The following is a 27,147-nucleotide window of genomic DNA, read 5'->3' on the forward strand; positions in this document are numbered from 1 at the left end:
AAACAGTTCAGAAAAGATGGGAAACATGTAAGTCAAAGAGTAAAGGAAAGCTAGAGGGCTCCAGAGGAAAGTGAAATGAAATAAAAAAAAAGTTCAGAGAACTGAAAGCAAAAGGAATTTGATAGAAATTAGTAAAATAATTAGTAATAATTAGTTAAATATGCACTAAAAGATTAAGAATTTAAAAATTATTATAAGATAAAATATGTTTAAGTTATGCTGAAAGTAAATAGGCCAAACCCGATAAGACATCAAAACTATAATATAAGAGAGAAAGATAAAAATAAAAGCTTACAAGTAATTGGCATATAGGAGTATTAAGAAAAGGATTTAAAATGAGAAGTTAAAATGAAAAGTGTAAAAAGAAAACACGCAAAGTGTAATAAAAGAATTGGAGAAGATATTTTTACATAAAATAGAAACACTTTAAATTAATGAGATGGTATTTTTTAAAAAAATTAGAACAATTAAAATAGCTTGCATATACATAGTACAATGTGATCCTAGATTGTATTTTGAAAGCAATGCCTATCTACAGGATTGAGATGAGAGTTTAGTTTAGGGGTAGAAGGGAGGAAAGGAACTAATGCAGAAATAATATCCATTCAGAGACTCAAAATACAAATAATTCAGCTACTTTGCAGAACAACTGTGAAATGAATATTTTATAGCTTCTTTCTAAATCCCTGGTAGACGTTTAAGCTATAAATAAAACATTCTAAAGCTTGAGTTTTTAAATGGCATTCAATTCTTAATTACTGTAATATTTTCTCAAGGTTTTAATCTCTTCAGTTAGTGCTTAGAAAACTTGCTTTGTGCAGCATTTTTTGGCTGATATGGGGTGTCACCTTTTTTTTTTTTTTTTTTTTTTTTTTTTTGCGGTACGCGGGCCTCTCACTGTTGTGGCCTCTCCCGTTGCGGAGCACAGGCTCCGGACGCGCAGGCTTAGCGGCCATGGCTCACGGGCCCAGCCGCTCCGCAGCATGTGGGATCTTCCCAGACTGCGGCACGAACCCGTGTTCCCTGCATCGGCAGGCGGACTCTCAACCACTGCGCCACCAGGGAAGCCCTGGGGTGTCACCTTTTCATCATTTTAATCGTTGTATCATGAGATCTGTTGAGATGTCTCATTCCTTGGCTAAGCTGTTATAATCTTTTTCCCTTTCTGCCTTTAGTCAGAATTACTTCATATAAGTCTACCACATTTAACTTTTGTTGTTGCCTTTTCCTGAGAAAAGTATATAAGACGTTAGAAATGGAAGATACCTAATTACAAGTTGTTTTCCCTCCTTAGAATTTTAAAAACAACATTTTGAAAGAGACATGAAGAAATACAGGCTAAATGATAGAGATAACATATGTTGAAATCGTTTCTTTAGATAGCTGAGTAACGTTTTCTTTCCCCTTTCCCCAAGGTTTTTGTTTACAGATTATAATAGGTTGTCCAGTGTAGGTGGAGAAACATCAATGGCTGAAATGATTGCCACTCTCTCGGATGCTTGTGAAAGAGAGTTTGGCTTTTTGGCAACCAGGCTTTTCCGAGTATTCAAGACTGAAGATACACAGGGTAGGACCTCCTTCTCTTCTTTGTGTGTATGTAGGGCTTGAGGATGGGATAGACGAAATGCATGAAAACATGAATTGAACATCAGATTTGTCATATGCTGTCACCGTAGTGATTGAGATTTTCTGGATGCTTGACATGTTAAAACCATTTGTTGTATTACAGGTAAAAATAAATGGAAAAAAACGTGTTGTCTCCCATCTTTTGTCATCTTCCTTTTTATCTTTGGCTGCATTATTGCTGGAATTACTCTTCTGGCTATATTCAGAGTTGACCCAAAGCATCTGACAGTGAATGCCGTCCTCATATCAGTTGCATCGATAGTGGGCTTGGCCTTTGTGCTGAATTGTCGTACATGGTGGCAGGTGCTGGACTCTCTCCTGAATTCTCAAAGGAAACGCCTCCATAATGCTGCCTCCAAACTGCACAAATTGAAAAGTGAAGGATTCATGAAAGTAAGCACTCACTGCTTCTTAGAAAATAATCCTGGGAGTTTCTTGGTGGTCCAGTAGTTAGGACTTCGCGCTTTCACTGCCGAGGGCCGGAGTTCAATCCCTGGTCGGGGGGAACTAAGATCCCACAAGCCGTGCAGAAAATAATCCTAATGTGAATATGCTCCCCATGACCTTGGAGCTTTAGGGAGTGTATTCTCTAAGTGTTAAAGCATTGCATTTGTTTTTAGTTTTACTCTAGATTTTTTCTATGAAAATACATACGTGAAGTGGGAAAAGTTACAAAAATAATGTATTTTTATAAAACAGACTTTTATAAGATACTCAGAAAGTTGCAGATTATTCCACAGCTGGTAATTACTACCTAATAACACAGGTTACTCTAGAGCCTGGTAGAGTAAGCAGATTGAACCACCAAAACATATAAGATAGGAACATACTTTTAGAGCAAAAAGGGGCTTTATACAATTATCTGCAGCCCCTTACTTTGATCAAGGTCACATGCCATCAGGGAGTCAAATGTAGTGTGGTATTTAGATTATTTGGATTTGCATTCAAATATGTCTTCTGACATTCAGAGCGTGTGATCTCAGCAAGTAAGTCACTCCACCAAGTTTGTCCTTTTAAAATGGATGTGCCCGCGTCTACCTTATTGTAATAAATGCTCTAATTTAGGTGAAGCACTCGCTGCAGTTTTAAGTGGAACCACAGCTGGCAGTGAGGACTTCGGGTTCCGTTTCTTCCTTTAGCTGACTTTCTGTCCGGCTTTCTAAGAAATGTGCTTAACTTTCTCAGATTCCAGTGCTTTGTATCCTTTCTTTTGCACAGGTTCTTAAGTGTGAAGTGGAATTGATGGCCAGGATGGCAAAAACCATTGACAGCTTCACTCAGAATCAGACACGGCTGGTGGTTATCATCGATGGGCTGGATGCCTGTGAGCAGGACAAAGTGCTCCAGATGCTGGACACCGTATGTCTGAACCAACTTGATACTTGTCATTGTCACACATGTGGCAGCTGAGAGGAATCGCTTCATGAATATCTCAAGTGGAGTTTGAATACTACTTCTTTTGTAAAAACAACCATATTTTATGCAGAAACATAGCAAGAGTAGAAGTTTCATCACAAGCAGATTTAAACAATTCTAGCTTAACGGCAGTGTGAGGAAAAAAGTGAATAGAGGGTCTCTAAAGTCCATAGTGTGACTCCAGCTTTTCTTTGCAGATAGTTATGGTTAGAATAGAGTTAAGGGTAGGGAAACCACAGAATTTGTAGAGTTCTGTTAAAGTAGGGCACGTCAGTGGCTCTCTGTAAGGTACGTTATAAACAGCAGTATGTAACTGTGGTTGGAGACCAGTGTGGCTAGTACGTCATATATATTCATGAATATTTCTTGTGTGTTGATCTTACCTCTTATGTAGACCATAAGTGTCTCGAAATACGACAGGATTAATTGTTTTCTTTGGAGATTTTTTCACTGTCAAATGTTGAAAAATTGTCAGATGGTGACAAACCAGATTGCGACTTTGGTAAAATTTGTTTTCATATAGAATAATACTTGAATGAAAAGGAAATGTTGTTATTTTAAAAATATAGTCACCAAAGGACAACACAGATTTTGAAGAGGTGTTTTATTACTTTGGATAATTTAAAATTTTTATCTTATCATAACTATACATTTCTTCTACTGCAGGTCCGAGTTCTGTTTTCAAAAGGCCCATTCATTGCTATTTTTGCAAGTGATCCACATATTATTATAAAGGCAATTAACCAGAACCTCAACAGCGTGCTTCGTGACTCAAACATCAATGGACATGACTATATGCGCAACATAGTTCATCTACCTGTTTTCCTCAATAGTCGTGGACTAAGCAGTGCAAGAAAATTTCTTGTAACTTCAACAACTAATGGAGATATTCCATGCTCAGATAATACAGGTAAAGATCAAGTTCCTCAGGTACTTTGGGTTTGAAGTAGTTCTATAGTTTTTTATGGTGCATCTCCTTTTACCTTGAAAAATATTGTTCATATTTCACTACTCTTTAAATATCACATACAACAGGGTTTTAATACAATGGTGCTTTCTTGATAAATTCTTTAAGGGTTGCAGGAAGATGCTGACAGGAGAGTTTCACAAAACAGCCTTGGAGAGATGACAAAACTTGGTAGTAAGACGGCCCTTAATAGACGGGTAAGTTACCTTATGTTTTGAGCCATTTGTTTGTATTGCTATTATTTAAATAAAACCAAGGTGATGCCACGTAATATTTTATAAATACTGCATTGAGCTCACCAAGTAAATTTTATCATTGGGTTTCCTTTCAGCTTCAGGTGGTTTTTCAAGGAATGTCTGAACCTAGAGCCATAATAACTGTAAATTATATAGGAGTGCCTGTCCTCTCCCAGCCTGCTCTCAGCCCAGGTGCCACTCCAGACTCCAGACCAATTGAATCAGAACCTCTGAGAGTGAGATTTTAAAGCTCCCCAGATGATTTCATCGAGGGTTAGAGAACCACTGGGTTCATTCCAGGTCAAGTTGTGTTCATTCCAGGGACCCATGTCACCATAGCTGTAAGGGAGAGAGAGGCGCGTAGTGTGAGAACAATTCCTTGCTTTGTTTTCCTGTTGGCCTTCCTCCTTCCCCGATGTTTGTGAGATGTGTACTCTTTTTTTTTCTCCCCCACATAGTGATTTTGTGCCCTTCCCAGTCCCTTGGTTTTCTCCTGGAACACGGTAGTTTCCCTGTCCTACCCTATCTTTAGGAGCCTTCTTTTGTAAAGAATAAGGGAGTATTACAAGGCAGGAAGATGTCCACTTGCAGGTAAGTTATGGTGATAGTGCTGCTTAAGGATGGCTAGGTTGGGCTAGCATTAGCGCCATTTATTTTCCCCCCTAGTTTGCTAACATTAAGTTGGGACATTTTAGATTTTAAAAAATGTGTCTTCAGTGATATTTTGACTTTATTCCTCTACCATGTACAAGTATGGATGTGAAAATAATATTATGAATGACAGTTGACAACTCTAACTTAAGAGCAGGGTGTGATTTTCAGTTTTGACTTTCTCTCCTGTGAGTCTGGATTCCTGGGTTCCCTGTAATTGTATCCACACTCCCCTGTCTCATGACCTTAGGTGAGAACGCACCTCTGTTGTGCCTGTTCCTCCTCAGATTAGATGGGGTTCCCCACCCCACCCAGGAGGGAGCCTTTAATTCTTATGCAGATGTGAGGATAGTTAGAGCAGCTGTGTCACACGTTTAAAAATAACCTAAAAATCAAGATGCTGAATCCTTAAATCTAGACGAGGGGTCATTTGCTTTATTATTTCAGGGTTCCTATAAATACTGAGCTCCTGTAAGAGTTTGAGTCGAATTTTCTTTACACAATTCTGCTTATTTATGATCTTCAAGGCATCGAGCTTTCTCTGTACAACTATAAATCAAAATACATCTGAAGCTAAACCATAGCATTTGATGCAGTTGCTGCTAATATTACTTTATAACTGTTCTGTAAATATTCTGCCTCAGGAAGTAATAATAATACTTTTTATTACTATATAGTCTTCCTCTTTGACTAAAATTTTGGATTGTTTTTGTTGTTGACATAAACATATATTAACTTCTCAAAAAGCCTTAAGTTCTCAGGCTCGAAGTATGGGTTCACTGTTTCAGGATACTTACCGAAGAAGACAGATGCAGCGCACGATTACTCGGCAGATGTCCTTTGATCTTACAAAACTGCTGGTTACAGAGGACTGGTTCAGTGACATAAGTCCTCAGACCATGAGAAGATTACTTAATATTGTTTCTGTGACAGGTGAATTTTGTTTTCTTACTGTTGTATGGTAGATAATAAGGTTTAACATTAACAAAGCAATTCAGTTTCAGAAACAAAAGGATGTACTGGGTTTATATGTTTACACTGCTGAATACCAGTTTTATTTGCATTAAGTGTGTCTAATAAAACCAATATTAGCTTTGACAATGAATATCAACTACCAGTTGTCTATTGTTATTTTAAAACTCGATGATTTAAAAATTTTTAAATTTCATCTCAGCTTTAATTTTTCTCTTTGTATAAACATAATTTTATGCTAATTTGTATAACTGAGTAAAATTAATTTATAATTTAAAATGTTGAAATTCAGATTTTACATGCTGCTCTTTCTGTTTTCAAATGATATATATTTTTTCTTTTTTTGTTGTGTTAAATGAAATACACATAAAAATTTATCACCTTAACCATTTTTAAGGGTACAGTTCACATAGTTGTGTAGCCGTCACCACCATCCATCTCCGTCACTCTTCATCTTGTAAAACTGAAACTCTGTACTCATCCTCCTGCTCCTCTCCCCCCAGCCCCTGGCAGCCACCATTATACTTTGTCTCTATGATTCTGGCTACTCTAAATACCTCATATAGTTGGAATCATACAATATTTGTCGTTCTGTGACTGGCTTATCTCATTTAGCACAATTTTATAAAACATTTTTTGTATTCCTTAAAGGGCGATTACTGAGAGCCAATCAGATAAGTTTCAACTGGGACAGGCTTGCTAGCTGGATCAACCTTACTGAGCAGTGGCCATACCGAACTTCATGGCTCATATTGTATTTGGAAGAGACTGAAGGTATTCCAGATCAAATGACATTAAAAACCATCTATGAAAGGTACTTTATCTGACCTCTTTATATTTAAATTTATCTTAGACTGAGTTGACTTTTCAGAAGAAAGTTAATGCATATAAAGCAAAATGAATACAAAATGTATAAAATGTAGAGTTCTGGGTTCAACTAATCATTCTCATTAATTCCGTTATAATTTGGAGTTGTATTAGCACAGGTATATATCCCATTATGTAAAATTTACAGCTTTATTTGTCTCTATTCTTCCTTTCTCAATGTAACCTATATGATGAAAAATGTTTCATAGTCCTGTTAGCTCTGTTATTTATATATACAAAATGCAAACCTTAAAACATTATTATTTATTTCTATTTTATTTTTTATTCTAAGTGTCTTTATAGAATATTAAGGAGGTTACATTTTCCAAATCATTAGTGCCGGTATATTCACAGCTTTATATCTGGAGGATTTGGGGAACTGTGAATACTGGCTGGAAAACATTCTTTGCATTAAACAATAAAGGATTTATAAAATATATGAACAATTTATTGTTCTTTTATAGAACAATAAATTGTTCTATAAAACAATAAAAAGAACTATTTTTCTTTTATAGTCAGTCATTTGAAGTACTTTTTAAATCTACTTCTGGTAAAGAAATTGATTACTTTTTTCTGGAAAGCCATACAGTTAATGCTCAGTGAAATATCAAGCATGTCAAGTTTTAAGAGTTTGACTTTCTTGTCAAATAAACAAATAAAATTATAATCCCTTTTGTTTACCAGAATACTTAATACCTTCAAAGTTTTCAATTACAACTCCAAGTAAAAATACCTCTTAGAAAAAATACAATACAAGGGAACTATACAATTGTATAAAACTTGGTATAATTGAAACTATTATTTTGAACATGTAAATGAAATATTAAATCTAACGAACCATTCAGTGTAGAGTTTATACATTAAAACTTTTAAAATTCCAAGTAATTTTTCTTAGAGTATTGTCAGCATGTGGTTTTCATTATTTTCCAATCCCCATTTTTCATGTACATATTTTATCTAATATTTTCTAGGTGAATAACTGATTTTAGAATATAGAGGCTGGTTGTAGTATTAGTCTACACACTTGAGCTCTTGTAGGTTTTGCTGTTTAATTTGTGCTAAATTAAACAGATTGAATTCTGTGAGCTGTGTCAAGTAGGTGCTCTCGTAGATGGCAGCAACACACAACTACCATGGGCCTGTGGAGCACTGTCACTGATTGCATCTGCTCTTTGATGTTTTAGAAATCATCTTCTTATTATAAGATACATGACTGGTTTTCCCTTGGTTGTGCAGTAAAATATTATTTCATGAATAAACGTTTGCATCATAGCATAGGTGCTGTATAATAATGAGTGTTTGCTAGATGAGCACAGTTTTTGGTTTGATACACATAGGACTCAAGTCAGTCTCTTCACCTTCCTTTAATTGAATATAATGCTTAGAAGTTTATTGTGTCTCAGGAGTCCAGGAACATTGATCAGTTGCTCACATGTTAAGGACCGTGTGCTTAGGGTTCCCAGCACTGGGCCCTCTGCATGTTCTGTGAGGAGGGTGAGTAATCGGTGAAAGAAGGTCTGTGTCCTCAGGAAATAGAAGCAGGAGAGATGTGAAAATAAAAAGTTTTTAAAGCTCTCAAAAAAATTCATAATTGAGTTCACTCGAAAAAAATCTACTAAGTGTCTGCTACTTGGGGGCCCTGCTCCTGATGCTGGAGGTACAAAGGCGACCAGGTAAATATATGTTTACTTTTTGATCCTATAATCTCACGTGTAGAAATTTAAACACACACCTCCACAGTTATAAAACTGGTTATACAGGGTTGTTTATTGTGACCTTATCTGTAGCAGCATAATTTAAATGCACATTTATAGGAACATTGGTTGGATAAATTATGGCACAGCTACCATAATGGAGTACCTTGTAGCTGTAGAAAATGAGAAAAAACTGTGATTTGATATGGAGGAATTTTCAGGATATATTAGTAAGTGAAAAATGTAAAGTGCAAAAGAGTATATAACATGTTTCTGTTTGTATAAGAAAGAATGGGGAATAAGAACATCTGTATATACATATGTAGGTATATATTATTTTTTATGAAAATATAAAACAAACCCATGGGAAGGGTAAGCCAGAAACTAATAAAAATGTTTACCTAAAGAGGATTCTTAGATGGGGAATGAGATGTCTCTGAATGTACATTTTTATGTAGTTTGCCTTTCATATCATAATCGAGAAACAAAAAGGATGGGAAAAGCAAACCCTAATATTGAATACAAACAGAAAGAAATGATCCTAATGGTACATGAAATTGAAAATACAACCACACAGAAAAAAATTAATTCAAACACCTTTGAACTCAGTTCTCTGATCCTTTATTCTTAGTATAATATACTGAAGACAAAATTAACTGCAAAGAAATGTTGAGCTTAGTAGGTTTGCTGCTGATAATAGTATTGGTATTATACTCCTGAAATCCTTCTGAATGTATCATAGGATAGAGTAAAAAATGAATTAATAGATATTTTTGGAAGCCAGTGTTTTCCCTATGGGCGAAGGGATGTACAAATATTGAATGGAAGAAATTAGGAGGAGCACTATGGTAGTAGACTGGATTTGGAGATATTAAATATTAACTCATAATTTAAAATGAGGTTTCCTCTAGTTTTGCCCACCAAAAGGGAGCAAAAATACCCCCAAATTGTGAGCACATCTGGTGCCTAGATCTTGGTTTCTGATTGGGACTCCTTGGAGAAATGGCTAATTCCAGGTCTAAGGCAGGGAAAGCTCGGGGAGCCTGCATTGTTGTGTCAGAAATCAAGGAAGGAAATGTTCAAAGACAGTGAGGTCTGCACAGAAGGGCACAGGACTTAGCTTGAAGGAGCACCTTTCAAACTTGGGCCCATTTGAGAATCACAAAGAAAAATGATGGTAATGGATTATAACATATCAACAAAAGAAATCCAGTGAGTCCATAGTAATACTTAGAAGAGAGGAAAAAGGAATAATTCTTTGTTTTAGGAGAATGAGATAAGTGTAGAAGGAATGAATGAAATAGAAAAATTATCGTTTTTTAAAATCCCCAGTATGATAATTGATTCAAGCAAGGATCATCGGTGGTTGCAGAAACCACTGGAGGAAGGTTGTTGGGGAGCACAGGAGGTGCTCAAAATATCACCCCCAGGTTACATATAATCACAACGAAGACACGTGCTTGCAGTGGCGAGATCTGGCTGTCACCACATTTTTAATCAAATAGTCAAGCCTGGCATCATTAATGGGGTGCATAGCATCATATGCCACTAGATAAAATGCGGTAGAAGGTACCACATCACCTTTCTGGTATAGTTGCCAGCCGTGTTGTACTATGATTCTAATTCTGAGGACGCAGCCAGATGAATCCGGAATGTGGAACATTCTACAAGACAACTGGCTTGAATTCCATATTGGTGACTGGGGGAGACTGAAGAGATAGCTCCCACAGCCAAAATGCAGTGTGTGAGCTGTGATAGGGATCTGTGTCAGAAGAAAAGCAGGGCACTGAAGGGCATCTTGTGGGCAATTGGGGAGGAAGAATTTTTGAATTAACGTTAATTTCCTTAGGCGTGGTAAGGGTATTTGGGGGAGGCTCATGCTGAAGTACTGAAGTGTGAAATACACTTTCAGATGGTTTGGCAAAAGGAAAGTGTATGTATGTGTGTGTAGATACGCATATGTCTGTAAGTATACCTGTGTATATATTATGTGGATGTGTATACATGTACATATATATGGGGAGGAGGGAGATAGCAGGTGTATCGCGACATGATGTTGACAGTTTGTGAATCTAGGTGAGGCGTGTTTGGGAGTTGGTTGTCCTGTTCTTTCACCTTTTCTTTGACTTAAAAAGACATTTTACCGCAGTGGAAAAGCACAGTAAATAATTAAAATATAGGACGATAAATGCTATGATTTGAGCAGATGAAAAGAGAGGAGGGATACAAACATGAAGGACCTGGTTCTTATTAAGAAAGTTTCCTCTTCCCGTTCCTTTTCTCCATAGTGATTGTTCAGTAAATATTTGTTGCTTTGTTAAGAATTTTACTTAAGGACATAGTTTACATTAAATGAATCCAAGAACTGTATTCCTTAGTGCACTTATGTGGTTTTAGTAACCTTTACACACATGCCGCGTGTAATTGAAAATCATTATGTATATATACATAGCTCTATTGAAAGCTTTAAAAAAAAAAAACCTACCATTTTGTTTCATGGTGGCAGGATGAAGCACAAACCACACTTTATTGATTGATTGATTCTAATGTTAGAATCAGCTGGTACCTCTAAAAGGCATGGAGCAAGTGGATGCAGACGGTGCAGTGTTCATTAGTATTTTAAGACCTGCAATCCACAAATGCCAAGAAGCCAAGTTAGCCAGTTCTGATCCTGTAGGAAGTAAGATGGACAGTCCATCAATGAGGTCAAGTATGATTAGAATCTGAAACTCTTGGGTTAATGAACTATTCAGGTGAAAAATCATATATAGTTTAAAAAATTGTTTTAAATGCACAGTGTCTAATTTCTTTGCAGAAAATTTATCTCATTTCTTCTGCATGTTGTCAAACTATATAGAAAATATTGAGCATGTTTTTATGAAAGTGAGCTTTTAACTTATCATTGGCAGTAATTTAAATTAGAAAGTCATGGTTTTGTAGTTTTCTAGTTACTTTTTTGCTGGGATGGTTGTTGGAAGACAAAAGATATAAAAAGGATGAAGAGTATTTCAGTCTCATTTTAGATATTATCATTTGAATAAAACATGCCTTCCTGAAATCTTGTCTCTTTTCTTAAAGAAACCAAGATGAGTAGGTGTGAGACCTCATGGCTTCCCTTGATTTTTGTTTATCCATTCTAGTTAATTTTCTTCATTTACTGTGTATTCAGTGTGAGTTTTTACTATGGGTCAGGGCTTAGATAGTTGTCCTTTGTGCTTTCATGCATTCCAGGGGCTGGCTGAGCACGTGGGGTACACAGAGAGACAACTATACAAAGCATCTTAGGCCCTCGAGCAACTTACACACATATCTACACACACATACATACACTTTCCTTTTGCCAAACCATCCAAAAGTGTATTTCACACCTAAATACTACAGCATGAATCTCCCCAAAACACCACTACTTGCCCCCCACACACACCCTTTTTTTTTTCTTAAGCCATTAGAGGGTGTATTACATACAACATATCTTTTGTCCCTAAATACTCAAGTGTTGAGGAACTTATATTCTGATTGAAGGTGAAACGTACATATTTGAAACAACTGGAAGAAAGTAAAAATGTGATGGCTCAAACAGCCAATTAACAGGTTTTTATCAATATCAGGCTAAAACATTGCCTTCTGGATGATAGAAAACTTTTCAGGCTAAAACTGCTGTTATTTGCTAATAGGCAATTACTTGACCTTTTAAAACTTTCACCCTAATTTCCAGCATTTGGGCCTCAAGCTTATATGACTTCCTAATATTCAAGGGAACTTTCAAAAATTTATATTTTTAATTAATTAATATATATCTTACAAAAGAGAATGTATCACCTGTAGTTTAAAGATAATAGTAATTTTTCACCCTGTTCATTAATATATCAGTAGAACAGTTGTCAAAGAAATGCTTTTGGGGGGGTATTTTTAATCATATAATAAAAATAGCTTGGAGTAAATTTTTATAGGGGGAATATTTTATTTTGTTCAAATAAATATAGACTGTTATATATTGGAGGTATAATGAGGTAATGGGAACTTTGTTTTGCCATTAAGTTAATCTCTTATTTTGGACTTCACCTCTTGGTGGGCCTGCCACCCATGAATGGGTTGGATTCAGGGTGACTTTGAGATGCCTTTTTTTTTTAAAAGAAATAATTGTGTCCTATATGCCTGCAAATACTTACAAAGACTGCTTTGTAGCTAGTCTAAGGAAGAGAAAAAAGACAATGTAGTAAGAATCTGAGAATTCATTAAGGAATTGACAAAGTAATTTAAGATGATTTCTTAATGAAAAACTATAGGAAGCCAATTCGATCAACATTGAAAAATCATATATTGGAATATGTTAGAATAACTTAGATGACTGTTTCTAGTTAACCATAGTTGAGTTCTCTGATGCTATTGCTTGTCATTTGAATAATAAAAAGTGTTATTTACAACAGACAAAAAACAGCAGTATATAATTGATATTCATTTATTTTATTAAAGAAATCTGATTTGGTGAAAACAATCAGAAAATAGTATTTTTAACACTAGTAGTAAAATTTTTTTAATCCATAAAAAGCCTCATTTATTTTTATAACAATTTGATGACACATCTGCTTGATTTATTCAGCTGAAAAAGAAATGTTGGTTCTTGGTGTTTGGTAAAATTGCTTTGTTAAATTATTTTCTAAATTGTTCAACTTTTAACAAATGACATTTGATACTAACACTGGAAAGCAATTTCAGCTAATTAAGTAGATCCCTCTGTAAACCATTGGAACATTAAGATGACATACTGTTCATTCAAGATTATTTTAATTGGTACAATTATTGTAATTTTCTGGCAATTATGTGTTGAGCTAAAAGCTTTTGTCTAGATCATTTGAGGGCTTTTTTTGTTAACATACATTTAGTAAGAAGAAAGGGAGTAAAATAAAAACTGTAGATAAAGATTTTCTGTCTACTTTTATTACAGAGTTTTAGACACCATTGAGATATTTTAGTATAAAACTTTATTTCAGATATTTTTCAGTAAGCATTTTAAGCAATGATAGAGGTTTTTTCAAAGATCAATTTAAATAGTTTTCATGAAGATAATGTTTCAAATTTCTGTTTTGACACTTCTCAACCAGCCTTTTACTTAGGATGATGTGGTCAGAATTAGTTTTGTGATAAGGATAATGCCTTACCAAACAATACTTTGTTTTGGGCCTTTATTTTGATTTTTTAAAAACAATTTAATAAGTTTTGAGAGAACCTCAGAATCAAAGCCATTTTCTTTTTGCGGAAATATCTACTACTTGCTGACTAGACACTACAGACATCTAGTTTGTAACATTTATCCTAAATTCAGTATCTTTAAATTATTCAAGTAGCAGTATTTCTGTACTTAGGATGTTTTTCATAATAAAACATCATATCGTCTGATATTCCTTGCTGATACTCAGCCGAAGTTTTCATAAGCTTAGTTTTATCACTTCTGGTTATCTCATGCCTCTGTTTAGCTCTCACTAACCGCCTTCCTCTTTCCTTGAAGTTCTGGGTGATTACTGGTACCCCTCCCTACCCCATTATGTGGCTCAGATTATGCACAGACTTGTTTCTTTTGCATGTGGACTTAAGTTATGAATTTGAATAGCATAAAAAAATTGGACAGTAGTTAGTTTAGATTTGCGAAGAAGTCTTATCTCCTTTGTAGCACAAAGTACATTCTTTGTACTGATGATTTTTTCTTAATTTAGATTTTGAGATACTATAAATATTTATTCCCAATACTGTTTTATGTATGCTCTTTTAGTGTTTTTTATATATAGTTGAGAATCTTAATGAAATTCTATCTTCTTGATACGATGTGTCTTCTCTGTAGGTGTTGGTGTTGTCATCATTCCACCATTATTAGATTACTATCTTGTGTATAGTTATTATTTCCATTTTTTCCCCCCAAACACTCTTGCCCTTAATGTATATATAATGTAAATACTTTATTCAGGGGTTCAATACTTTATCAATATCTTTATCTTAAAAAAAAAACCTGATTGAATTCTTTGCAAAATCATGAAATAATTCTCCATATAGGAAAGGAAACTAAGCAGGTTTGTGCTGAAAAAAATAAAATGTAATCTAAAATAGAAATCATATTTTAACTGGATAAAGTAAATCACAGTATATTTGCCAGGTTTAATGTGAAGATTGAGTCTTCAAACCATGAACAAAGATGCCGTAAACAGATGTAATTGTTGACAGTTAAACATGCATTTCTTATTATGCATTGTTTATTTTTATTCATTGTCTTTGTGGAAATTGATTGGAAAATTCAGTTTCCCAAAGATAAATAAAGGTGAAGGGCAGGGTGTTTTAGTTTACTTCGATGTACCTGCAAATCATGCCTACTTTTGTTGTTCGGAGAAAAAAAATGAAGCATGAAAACTAGACGCGTTTGACCGTTTCTTGAGTTTATCTATTTATATCTATATATATATATAGATATATATATATATATATATTTTTTTTTTTTTTTTTTTTGCGGTACGCGGGCCTCTCACTGTTGTGGCCTCTCCCGTTGCGGAGCACAGGCTCCGGACGTGCAGGCTCAGCGGCCGTGGCTCACGGGCCCAGCCGCTCCGCGGCATGTGGGATCCTCCCAGACCGGGGCACGAACCCGTGTCCCCTGCAACGGCAGGCGGATTCCCAACCACTGCGCCACCAGGGAAGCCCGGGTATTTATATATTTTGCTACTTCTTTGTTTTACTGTTGCTACCAGACTCATAGCAACATCCAAAGGTATGAGAGAAATTAATGGGAGAAAGCTTAGAATTCATTCATTTATTCAGAAAATAGTTATTGAGCACCCATTATGGACCAGGCACCATTGTAGGAGCCTGGATATGTCCATGACCAATGCAGACACAGATCCCTAAGCTGAGGAGCTTATTACTCTATCAGGGAGGTATGAGTGATAAACAGTCTCTGTAACACACACCTCTACAGCATGTTAAAAGGTGACAAGTGCTATGGAAAAAATAAAAAGCAGAGTTAGGGGGAGGAGGAGTGGTGCAGGGTCCACACTACTCAAGAGGCTCAGGGTAGGCCTCCTTGAGGAGAGAAATATTGACCAGAGACTTGAAGGAGGAGAGAGAGAATTAGCCAAGTAGGTATCTAGGGAACGCATTTCTAGGCAGAGGGAACAGTTTGGACAAAGGGCCTAAGGCCAGAGAGTGCCTGGGATGTTTGGGGAACAGCAACAACAAGGGATCTGGTGTGGCTGGAGGGAATTCTGTAGGGGGAAGCGGGGGAGATGAGGTCAGGGAGGTCAGGGAGTGCGAGTCACCGACAGCTTTTAGGAGGACTATTGTAAGGACTTTGGCTTTTACTCTGAGTAAAATGGAGATCCACTGCAGGGTCTTGAAAAAATTGTACACATACCCGGAATGCTCTAAGGTGCCTGTTATTTGGTCATATCAGTGTAACTTGGAACAGACTTAGGGAACCCTGTTGACCTAAGGGAGTGTATTTTCAGAATCCGTGCTGGGAAGAAGATAACAGTGAAACTGGGTAGAAAAATTAGGGTAAATGGAAAGTTGTGGAGAAAGTAGGTGGCAGTCACACAGTAAAGATGAGATGAGTGGTAGAGAATGGTCCATGGTGGCACTCCCATGAATATGAGAAAGCTGAGAAATGAATAACATCATCTATAGTCTTGTTGCAGTGTTCTGATAGAAAACTGCAAGAATTTATATGACTTCCCCGCCTGTTTCTCCTGCTGTAATAGTTTCATGTTTCTTAAGATCATTTTATTCTTTATTTTCTAATAAAACGATGGATTTATAAGCCTACTTTTTGGGTCAGTGTTTTCACCTGCCTCTTTCCTTTGGAATTGCCAACTGCATGTCCGGTCCTGCCTCGCTACCCCTCACATCTAAACCCCTGCTTGAAAGTGAAAGGTGCTTCCCGTTGCATTGAAAACTGATAGGTGTACAGAGTGCCTTGCTTGTAGAGTAGTGTTGAATTTGATGTATGAGTAGTGTAAGATGGAAATGGTGCTCATTTCAGTATCAAATTGGGTTCTAAGGATAATGAGAAATAGTTGGTCAAAATTCTAAATACAGGAATCAGGTTTATCTGGAGCTCCAAACAATCTTAGCATGGATTTCCAGCCCCTTCTCATGCCTTCTTCCTCTTGCCTTTTACCTTTCCACCTGTATTTCTCTCTGGCCCATCCTCCCCTCTCCCACCTTATTCTGGTCTCACCTTAAATGTCACTACCTCGGGAAGCCTTTTGTATCCAGGCATATCCCAGTCTCCAAGATTTTATTAGATGTGTTCATTATAGACTGGTATGTTACTTCATGATACTTCCCATAGTTACCTTTTGTAAATATTTTCATTGCTGTTTCTTTAATATTTGTTTCCTGAACTAGACTCTTAACTCCACGAAATGTAACTTCCTTAAACCTTTCTGAATTCCTTGTTTCTAGACATTCTTGGCATAGAGTAGGCAGTAGTGGGTACTTCTGAAAGAATAAAGAAATATGATGATGACATTTGCATTGAGGAAGGCATGGATTTGGGGAAGGTGGTAAATGAGAAGCCACATTTTATCTTGAAAAAAATAACTGTCCATACAGACGTGTCCTTCTTTGGTTCTAAACGTGGGTAAACATTTTCCTTTGTCGTTAATACCAGTAGATCCCTGGGCAAGGCACATAGAACCTTCTCAGAGCACAAAGGTTGAATGGTGACTACATATTTCAGCTGACACGTAGTAGATTCTGCCTTTTGTCAGGTGAAAGTAAAATCAAAGCAATGTTTTCATAGGCATTTCCCTGTAACGGTGAGTTCAGCTGCATTTGGAAGGTTTCTTACATTTGTAACGGTTTTATGAATGCCCCGATTTGGAGTTGCTTCCTATGGGCACACTTTTAGACAGGTTCCTCCCACTTTAGTTTCTATTTACAGGCTGTTGTCAGTATTGTTTAAAAAGGCCCTTTGACTTAGCTGGACTCCGTTTTTGTTATGCTAAACATTTTGATTGTGTTCATTCATTAACCGAATGTTTATAGAGTTTATTACTGCGTGCCGGCACACGCTAATAAAAGCAGTAACTAGTATTGCTTGAGCACTCAATATATGCCACACATTGGATTTGCCTAGATTATTTCATTTAATACTCATAACTCTGGGGGGCAGAGAGAGTGGGAATTACCTAAGGTCACACGGCCGTAGCTGTTGGAGCTTCCCCAGCCCCATTTCTGGAAGCCAGGAGGCTGTCTGTGACTACAGAGCTAGGCAGTGGGTCTGAGATATTAGAAATGCAGAACTAAACTAATTTTATTATTTCCAGATATAATTTATTCATTTTCAAGTGAATGTTTAGAATCATTTATTGTGTATCATGGGAATGTTATAGCAAATACACATTTTTTTAGAGGATGGAATTCATCTTTTCCATTAAAAAAATGCAAACTTCTTACCAACTTATGTAAAACCCCAAGTCAGTGCTTCATTCAGTTCCGATTGTGTCTACTAACTGCAGTAGGTTTTGTACGGAAAACTGAAAAAAAAAATCAGTTGTGATATTTAGCACTTAAACAGCTGGTACATCTGTGTGTTTAAGCCTTTATACCATTTTTATGTACGCTAAGTGTCTGTTTTTTTTCTTGATAGCGTTTTCAATAGCTTTTCTTTTGTTTTCAATAGGGTAAAATTGATTTTTAAAATATTTTCTCATTTAAACTCATAATGCCATTTTCAGTATTTTATACTAATATAGAACAAAGAAGGATTTTTAAAAAAATTTATTTATTTATTTATTTATTTTTGGCTGCGTTGGGTCCTCGTCGCTGCGCGTGGGCTTTCTTTAGTTGCTGTGAGTGGGGCCTACTCGTTGTTGCGGTGCGCGGGCTTCTCATTGTGGTGGCTTCTCTTGTTGTGGAGCACGGGCCCCGGGAGCACAGGCTTCAGTAATTGTGGCTCGCGGGCTCTAGAGCGCAAGCTCAGTAGTTGTAGCGCACCGGTTTAGTTGCTCCGCATCATATGGGATGTTCCCAGACCAGGGCTCGAACCTGTGTCCCCTGCATTGGCAGGCAGATTCTTAACCACTGAGCCACTAGGGAAGCCCAAAGAAGGAATTTTAAATGTTTCAAAGTTGTGTGTTTCTAACTTTAACATGAAAAACTAAAATATATTAACTAAGAAGACTATTTGAAAACAGTATTAAAAAACCAGTTTTTCTGAAATATGTTTTAATATGTAAAATAAAAAATATCATTACCTATGTAGGTTTATAGTTTATTTTATAATACAGTAAGAATATATGCATATTTACATTAAAAAACAAATATGATTATTGAAGGATTCAAATTTGTCCAAAAAATTAAATATACCATTAGAGATCAGTATTTTCCCTGAAATTATTTTTTTTCAACAGAGGTTTGTGATTTCAGAATTTCAAATCAAAATACTTTTAAGACTCTTCAAAATTTGAGAATAAGCAAAAGTAATGTATAATAAACATGCCATCTAATTGAAGTGCTACGGTAGTGGTGAGATGCTTATGTAAAACCACGAGACACATGACCTCTGTTTGCAATGTCCAAAAAGTCCACGAGGGGGTAGTATTTCACCAGAAACATTGTTAGCACGATCGGCCAAGAAATAAGAGTGAATGCGTTTTGCTTTCCCTTTTGCATGGCAGAAGAACAAGAAAAACACTGAATTTAATGAACATTTTAAACTGTCTAAGGTTCAACTTTAATTCCTGTTATTTAAAGAATGGCTTCACAGGACTTTTGTAAGCACTGAGAATCATGATCATAAACGAATGGTTATCTGATCGTATGGTATAGTTTTTATTAAGTTTAGTGTAGTACTTTTTTCTCCTCAAATTCTTTTAAAGTTACTATTGGGCAAAGGGATATGAAGGACAAGGAGTTTTTTTTAATTGATCTGCTTACAAATTTACGTTTATATATTAAAATACTAAATCCTAAACATGGTAGATCTTGGGTTCCATGCTGATTCAACGTTAAACCTTTAAGATAACTCATATAATAAAAGTTTTGCTTTAATCTTGGGCATATTTATAGGCAGACTCTGAGTTCAGAGCCTCCATTCCCTGATTGTTATTCAGAATTTTACTGCAAAACATTTGTGCCCTGTATATGATTAGTGTAACACTTCTTAAGATTTCTTAAAGGCAGCGATAACATGAACATCTGTTATTGCTTGCTAGCACCTCACGATGTTATTAGTGTTCTTTAAACAGCTGTGAAGATTGGATCTTATTTACTTTTGTCAGAATATTTTAAAATTTCATATCATCATATAAACTCTTGATATAAAACTAGGGCTTTGCTTTCTTAATGAGAGAGAACTATTTTCATATTGTCTGTTGTGAAATGTTTTGCCTCTCTTAACCTCTTTACTGAAGTTTTCTCTGTTACCTTAGCTTGAAATTACTGTTTTGTCATCTGAATTGCTATCATCTGATCACCTGCATGGGAATAATGGGGTAGGCATCATGCTATAGTACATGGTTTTTCAGGCTTTCCCCCCCACCCCCGGTGGAAACCTTGTTGCAAATTCAATCTTTGTAGAAACCCAATAAATAAAGCAGAATGAATATAAATTAATTGATTCAAATTATATAACATTTCCTGATAAATTCAGTTAGGAAAATGAGCTGTTCTGAAGAATATTAAAATTAAAACGTGTGGATGATTGTTGCAGTCCTATGTTGGATCAAACATCTATTTGTTTCTATACTTAGTTTTGGTAATGTAATATCAAGAAAATTCTAAATCATGAGTCGTTGCAAATGTTAACCAACTTTTAAACTTGCTTTGCAATGGTGGGATATTTTCGATTAATCTGATTCAGAAACTTGAAAGTTTAATTGGGGATTTTGTTTCTTAGGTGAATCACTAATATAATTTTACAGTTGCTCACATTTTTTTTTTAATAGTCAAAGTGTTGGGTGCTGCTTCTCTGACTAGGTCCTGTCACCCGGGTCATGTCAGGAATTATTACTGAGTTTTTCTAACTAGCTTTGGCACTCTGTGCTCAGGCATGTAGGGTGGAGTAGTGTACTTGCTTGCATAACTTTGTTAACGGAAAAGTGCTGGTCTGGATTTTAAAACAATGAAGGAATTTGAATATATACATGAAGATGGAGGAGAAACTTTTTTTTTTTCCAAGTCTGCAAAAAATTGAAACAAAAAACCAGGAGAACTTGCTAACACAGGCTTATATGTTGGTCTTCTTCAATGTGTTAAAATTTAATGTGTAACAGCATTCTATTTTATTATATTTTAAGGAGTTAAAAACAGGTAAATCATTAATTTAAGAATCGTGAGCCATGTCTGTGGTGCTCGGTTTGAACCAGCGCAGGGAGCAGGGTACAGGGTTGTGAATCTGGCCGACGCAGGCTCCAGCTCTGCCCCTTACAGCCAGGCCACGTCAGCCAGTTGCTTAACCTCTCTGAGCCTCAGGTTCCTCATTATAAAAACTGAAATAACACCTCATGGAGCGTTGGGAAATTAGATAAACTAGATAAAACATCTGGCTCAAAGAATGGCAAGCAGTAGGTATTCAGCAAATACTGCTTCTTAAAAAAATTTTCCCTTTCAGTTCTTTACAATATTTAAATATCTTTTCTATTAGATTTTATATAAGAAAGGGCTACCTCACTCAGAGCATTTTACATAATACACATGAATGAAGGCAGTGCCTTACCAGTATCACGGTTGAGCCTCAGCGGATATTTTCTTCGTTACTTCTCTGGGCTTTTGTGTCTTACCTTCCCTGTTGATCCTTTCTCATCCCTGCAGTTACCAAAAGTAAAGTCTTGCAGCCAGTAAAATTATGCTTACGTGTCTCGTGTTTACACCGCGAATCAAGGGAGCTCGGACATGGAAGGGACATCTGTGCGTAGGCCAGAGCTTTCGTTCATCACTTTGAGAGAAAGAGCATCTCCCCACATGGCAGGGGCACGGGAAGCATCTGGAGGGCCATAGATAGGGTTTTAGAAATCTACCTCAGCCCCTTTGAAATAAGGAAGCTGGGGTCTAGAGAGTTAAATGACTTGTCCCAGATCACACACAGTTAACAAGTGACCCAGCCTTTAAATACATTTTTATGCCTTAAAAAAGTCTCATGGCTTTTAATTTTAATTGTCAAACATTACAGCCTTATTCTAAGGAATCTGAGATCATCAAGTCTGGATCTAAGGAAAGTCATTGCAGTAAACACTCTGCTTTTTGTTTCAGAATACAACCAAGTTGCATTTCATGCAGGCATTGTATTCCTAGAAATCACTGCCTTTATTAAAACTGAATTTAATGGGAAGCACCTAACATGTAAATACACAGTAAGTTTATATAACAGCCTCAGAGGGGGATTTTTGTCCCCCTCAGACTCTGATTATACTACATTTGTTTCCTAGTCAGTTGAACAACCTCATTTCTCTTTGAGTGTAAATGCCTTTGTGTCAAAATGATTCAGTGCCCTTTTTTTTTTTTTTTAACAAGAATGAGATTTTTGTGGTCATAAAATTTTCCTCCTATTACTTCTACCACCAGAGTTACACTTTGTGCTACCCAGGTGAAGCTCAGCTGAAGCCCAGCTGCAGATATGCAAATTGTGTGTCTAATGGTAGTCTACTGAGTTTGCATATTGAACACTCTTTTTATCCATTAAATTACAGGCCTACATGTTTCCTCATTAGTGTAAAAAAAAGTAATCTTGGGCCCTCATGTTTTTGCCAAATAGATCTCCTTGGAAATGAACACCCTCAAGGGGAAATAGTTTTTTAAAAATGTAGAGTAAGCTCTTCTAGTAAGTAAAAGAGTAACATTGTTTAGCTCTGCCAGTGATCCCTGTGGCAACCTGGACAAGTATTTTTATGGTTTGCAGTAGTTACCAACCCTAATTAGATCACCCTTGAGCATACAAGTCACACATATCAAATATCAGACATCAGAAACAAACAAGCAAGCCTGAAGGTTGGCATGATTACATACCCAGTGTGCCACATGTACAAGTGCTTTGTTTGTTGTTTCCTAGTGTGCTTACTGAATAGGATGCCTATAAAATGCAACATTACTTTTGTGACTTTAAAGAGTGAGCAAACCTGACACTGTGCGCACTGTTGTCTTGAAAATCAGCTCTGACCACCACGTGGAGATGCCTCTTTGTTTTCTCTGCAACAAGTTCTTTGCTCCATTGAATGTTGCTTTGCACTCAGCACAGCCTTCTGCATATGGAGAGTTTTAGCTTTTAATTACTTTAGTAACCGAAGTAATAAAGTAATTCTGTTACTTTAGCTATAGCAAGGAAAGTGTCTATTTTTCTGACCCCCTATGCTAACGTTCTCTCCAACACAATATGAAAGGTGACTCATGGAATCATTTTCAAGGTACTTTTTTCTTTTTTTGGCTGTGCCATGTGGATCTTAGTTCCCCTGACCAGTAATTGAACCCATGCCCTTAGCAGTGAAAGCACAGAGTCTTAACCACTGGGCCACCAGAGAATTCCTTCAAGGTACTTTTTAGGGGTGATTAAAACTTATGGGATGCAGCAAAGGCAGCACACAGGAAAATTTATAGCTATAAATACTTATATTTAAAAAGGAGAAAAATCTTGTATTAATAGCCTAACTTTAACCTTGAGAAACTAGAAAAAGAGGAGCAAATTTTACAAATTTCAAATCGAGCAAAAGGAAGGAAATAATAACGATTAGATAGGAAATAAATAGAGAATAAAATGACAGTAGTGAGAATTGATGAAACTAAAGCTCTTTGCAAAGATCAACAAAATTGACAAACCTTTCACTAGATTGACAGAAGAAATAAAAGACAGAATTAACTAAAATCAGAAAATATGGATGTTACCACCCACCTTACAAAAATAAAAAGGATTGCAGACTACTCAATGGATACACAAAAGGCATCTGACAAAATGCAACACCCTTTTGTGATTAAAAAACTGTTAGAAAGCTAACAGTAGAAGGGAATTTACTTAACGTGGTAAAGGGCATTTATGGAAAAACGCACTGCTAACATTCTCGATGGTGAAAGATTGCAGGCTTCCCCGCTAAAGACAGGAACAAGATAAGGATGCCTGCTGCTATGGGCTGAATGTGTCCCCTGCAAAATTCATATGTTGAAAACCTACCCCTCAGTGTGATGGTACTCAGAGGTGGAACCTTTGGGAAGTAAGTAGGTTTAGGTGAGGTCATGAGGACTGAGTCCTTACGATGGGATTGTTGTCCTTATAAAAAGAATCAGAGAGCTAACTGCAGATCAGAGAGAGGGTTCTCATCAGAACCTGACCATGCTGGCACCCTGATTGCAGACTTTCAGACTCTTAAGAGCTGTGAGAAATAAATGTTGTTTAAGCCACCAGTCTATGGTATTCTGTTATAGCAGTCTGAGTTGACTAAGTCACCTGCTTTCACCACTGCTCTTCAACATTATACTGGAAGTTCTAGCTAGTACAGTTAGGCAAGAAACAGAAATAAGTGGATCCATTTGGAAATGAAGTGAAACTATCTTTAATCACAAATTACATGATGCTGTATGTAGAAAATCCCAAAGAATTTCACAAGAAAGCTACTAGAGCTGATAAACTCATCATTTCAGGGTACAGATCAACACAAAAATCACTTGAGTTTCTATACACCTCCAGTGAACAATCTGAAAGGAAATTAAGAAAGCACTTCTATTTACTATAGTGCCTAAAAGAATAAAATATCCAGGAATAAATGTAACCAATGAGGTAAAGAATTGTACACTGAAAACTACAAAACACTGGTAAATTAAAGAAGTTCTAAATAAATGGAAAGATATCCTATGTTCATGGATAGGAAGACTAAATATTGTCAGTATTACCCAAAGGATCTACAGATTCAGTGCAGTCCCTTTCTAAATTCCAGTAGCCTTTTTTTTTTTCAGAAACAGAAACCTGATCCGCAAATTCATATGAAATTGCAAGAGATCCAAATAGCCAAAGCAATCTTGAAAAAGAATAAAGTTGGACCTTTATTTCACACCATGTACAAAAATTAACTGAAATGGATCAATGTACTCTTTCCCAAGCACAAGGTTTTTTTTCAATATCAGAAAGGGTAATTAAAGTGAAAGTTATTTTAGAAGAATAGAGTTCTTTGGGAACAATACTTTTTTGTGTAGTTTGTTCACTCTACAAATATTTATTACGCAAAAGTCATATGACAGCATTCTGCGCTAAGCACTGGAGATACAGTGGTGAACAAAACCAAACTTGTTCTTCGCTTTAATGGAATTTACCGTCTGGTGGGGGGAGATAGACATTAATAAAATAATTCCACTACTGAATAATGTAACATTCTAATTGTGATATGTGTATGTAAGAAAGCATATGTGCTATTATGAGGGTTTGTAATAGAGGAGTGCAATGTGGTTTCACGGAAGACTTCCCTGAAGAGGGGGAGCTGAGCTGAGAGACAAAGGATGAGTAGGCATTAACCTGGTTAAGACGGAAGGGGAGAGTGTGGTTAGCTCCAAAGTTGTCTAGGGTTTTTGTCTGCAGACAGTAATGGACTTAACAATGGATTTCATTTTATCTTTTGTTTCTGACCCTTTGACTACAATGCTGAGTGGCTGTTTTCTGTGTGTTCCATCTATCTTCCAGAATCTCCAAGTGTTCTGTGCATAGAGAGTATTTAACAAATGGACACTCACCGATAGAAAGTATTTGAGAGTCTACTGGAAGTTAAATTGTTTCAAAGTAATTCAATTCTGAGGCAGTTAAAAGTTTTCCCTTTTTAAATTTTTAAAGAAAATTTATCTTAATTTTTCAGCTCTTACGATTAAATAATGACATTATTAGGCAGCTACTTTTAGACAAAGTAAGGTAAATCTGCCTTCTTCATAAATTATGCTCTTAGGACCTATTTATATTTTGATTTAAAATGGAATTTTTTCTATGTAATTTAAAACCTTATTTTGAATGGAAGTGATATGAATGGCTTATGTAATTTCTGCCAAGGAATTAATATGGACTTTCTATAAACCACTGTCATTTATAATCAAAATGCTTTTAACTTACATTGATGTTGGCATTAACAAGTACTGCTAGATTGGTAGCATAGAAGGAGATTGCATTTAAACTTACTGGGAGATCACTGATACCTGAGGTTTTATAATGCCTTCTGTGGGCCATTTAACTGCTGGCAACTTTAATTCACATGATTCATAATACTGGAAATTTAAATTCACTCTTAATTGAAAAGTGAAGTTGCTTAAATTCTTTAAATACTAACCTTTGGACAAATATCTGAAAAATAAAGGCACATATGATTTTGGTGGCCTACTGCCAAAAGATTATCATTTACATAAATATCTCTTTCAGTAGAAGAGTTTAATGTATTGAGCTCAAAAGGTTAGAATAGAGACTTCAATCTGGAAACCAGCAGCAGACTGTTGGCTTGTGAACAGCAGTATTGTTCATCGTATTGAGAACACTGTTCACATTCAAGCTCAAGCAGAGCTGGCATTAAAATTCAGTTAATTTGTTTCATGTGACTTGTCAGCTGTGTGTTTTTATCTAAATCTTTCTAGCTTCTCTGCTTAGTATTTTATGTTAAACTCCTGAAATAGATGAACTACCTTTTTAACTGTTTAAGCTCTGATATTTCGGCCACTTCTGCAGATGATTCTGTGAAACCATTCTTCAAGTTTTCCATTTCATTTTAAATATATTTAATAATCAGTTTGAAAGCCAGTTTAATTTATTAAGAAGTAATCCCATTTCAGAGGGCTTTTTGTTTTGTGCACGTGTGCATGAGTCCATAAAAGGGACTTCCTGAAATTCATTAAGACAAAATTGCTATCCTTATTTTCTCACCAGCACCCTATTCTTTTCTTGTTTGCTAATTTTGTTCTCTGGATTTTCTTTTAGTTGGCTTTTAATAAATGGCTACTAGCCAAGTAGTGGGCCTGAGTAGTAAAGTGCTAGTCCCAGAGAAATAACGCAACTATAACTAGTATTAGAGTAAGATTCCATTTCACTTTTTTGAAGGGCATGAACATCTTACTGCTTCTCTGAAACTAGACTCAGTATAATCTCACAGTTAATATTCTTGACTAATTGGGAATTGAGTGTTTTGAAGACATCTTCAGATTTACAGTGATTCTAAAACAGCTTTATAAGATATAATTGACATACAATAACCTGCCATATTTCAATTGTACAATTCCTGAAGTTTAAATATATAGACACACAAAACATGCATCCCCACCAAATTGTTGCCACCATCAGGAGAGCAGACATATCACTTCGTGAAGTCCCCTCCCATTCCTTTGAAGTCTCTCCCTGTCATTTCTCTTCCCCACATCGCTGACTTCACAGGGAACCTTTATCCTTTTTCTGTCACTATAGGTTGGTTTACATTTTCTAGTTTATATAAATGAAAAAATATACAACTATGTATTCTTCATTTGCTATATTCTTTCACTCAACATAATTTACTATGAGATTTATCTATGTTGCATATATAAATAAGTCCATTCCTTTCTATTGCTAAGTAGTATTCCATTATATGGCTATACCACAAGTTATTTATCTTTTCCTTGTTAGTGGACGTTAGGGTTATATCTAGATTTGTCACCTACTTCCTTGTCTTTTAAGCTCCTTCATATTTTCCCTTCCTTTATCTCTCTGTGATGCATTTTTACTTACTGCCTCAGATTGGCACATGGCCTGGCATGT

At 36.0% G+C, this 27,147-nt stretch overlaps 1 protein-coding gene across 4 annotated transcripts in view; it reads left to right on the forward strand.

Annotated features, from left to right (window-relative positions):
- Positions 1–27,147, forward strand: part of KIDINS220 (kinase D interacting substrate 220) — a 91,022-nt gene that overhangs the window by 38,156 nt on the left and 25,719 nt on the right. For all 4 annotated transcript variants that reach the window (XM_081254291.1, XM_081254293.1, XM_081254292.1 and 1 more), the window contains exons 16-22: positions 1,416–1,567; positions 1,730–2,019; positions 2,845–2,985; positions 3,709–3,952; positions 4,118–4,206; positions 5,685–5,829; positions 6,520–6,682. In XM_081254291.1, the coding sequence (XP_081110417.1) occupies positions 1,416–1,567; positions 1,730–2,019; positions 2,845–2,985; positions 3,709–3,952; positions 4,118–4,206; positions 5,685–5,829; positions 6,520–6,682 (1,224 nt within the window). The remainder of the gene's footprint in view (positions 1–1,415; positions 1,568–1,729; positions 2,020–2,844; positions 2,986–3,708; positions 3,953–4,117; positions 4,207–5,684; positions 5,830–6,519; positions 6,683–27,147) is intronic.

Source organism: Mesoplodon bidens (genome assembly GCF_964165515.1).
Source record: "Mesoplodon bidens genome assembly, chromosome: 14".
NCBI lineage: Eukaryota > Metazoa > Chordata > Mammalia > Artiodactyla > Ziphiidae > Mesoplodon > Mesoplodon bidens.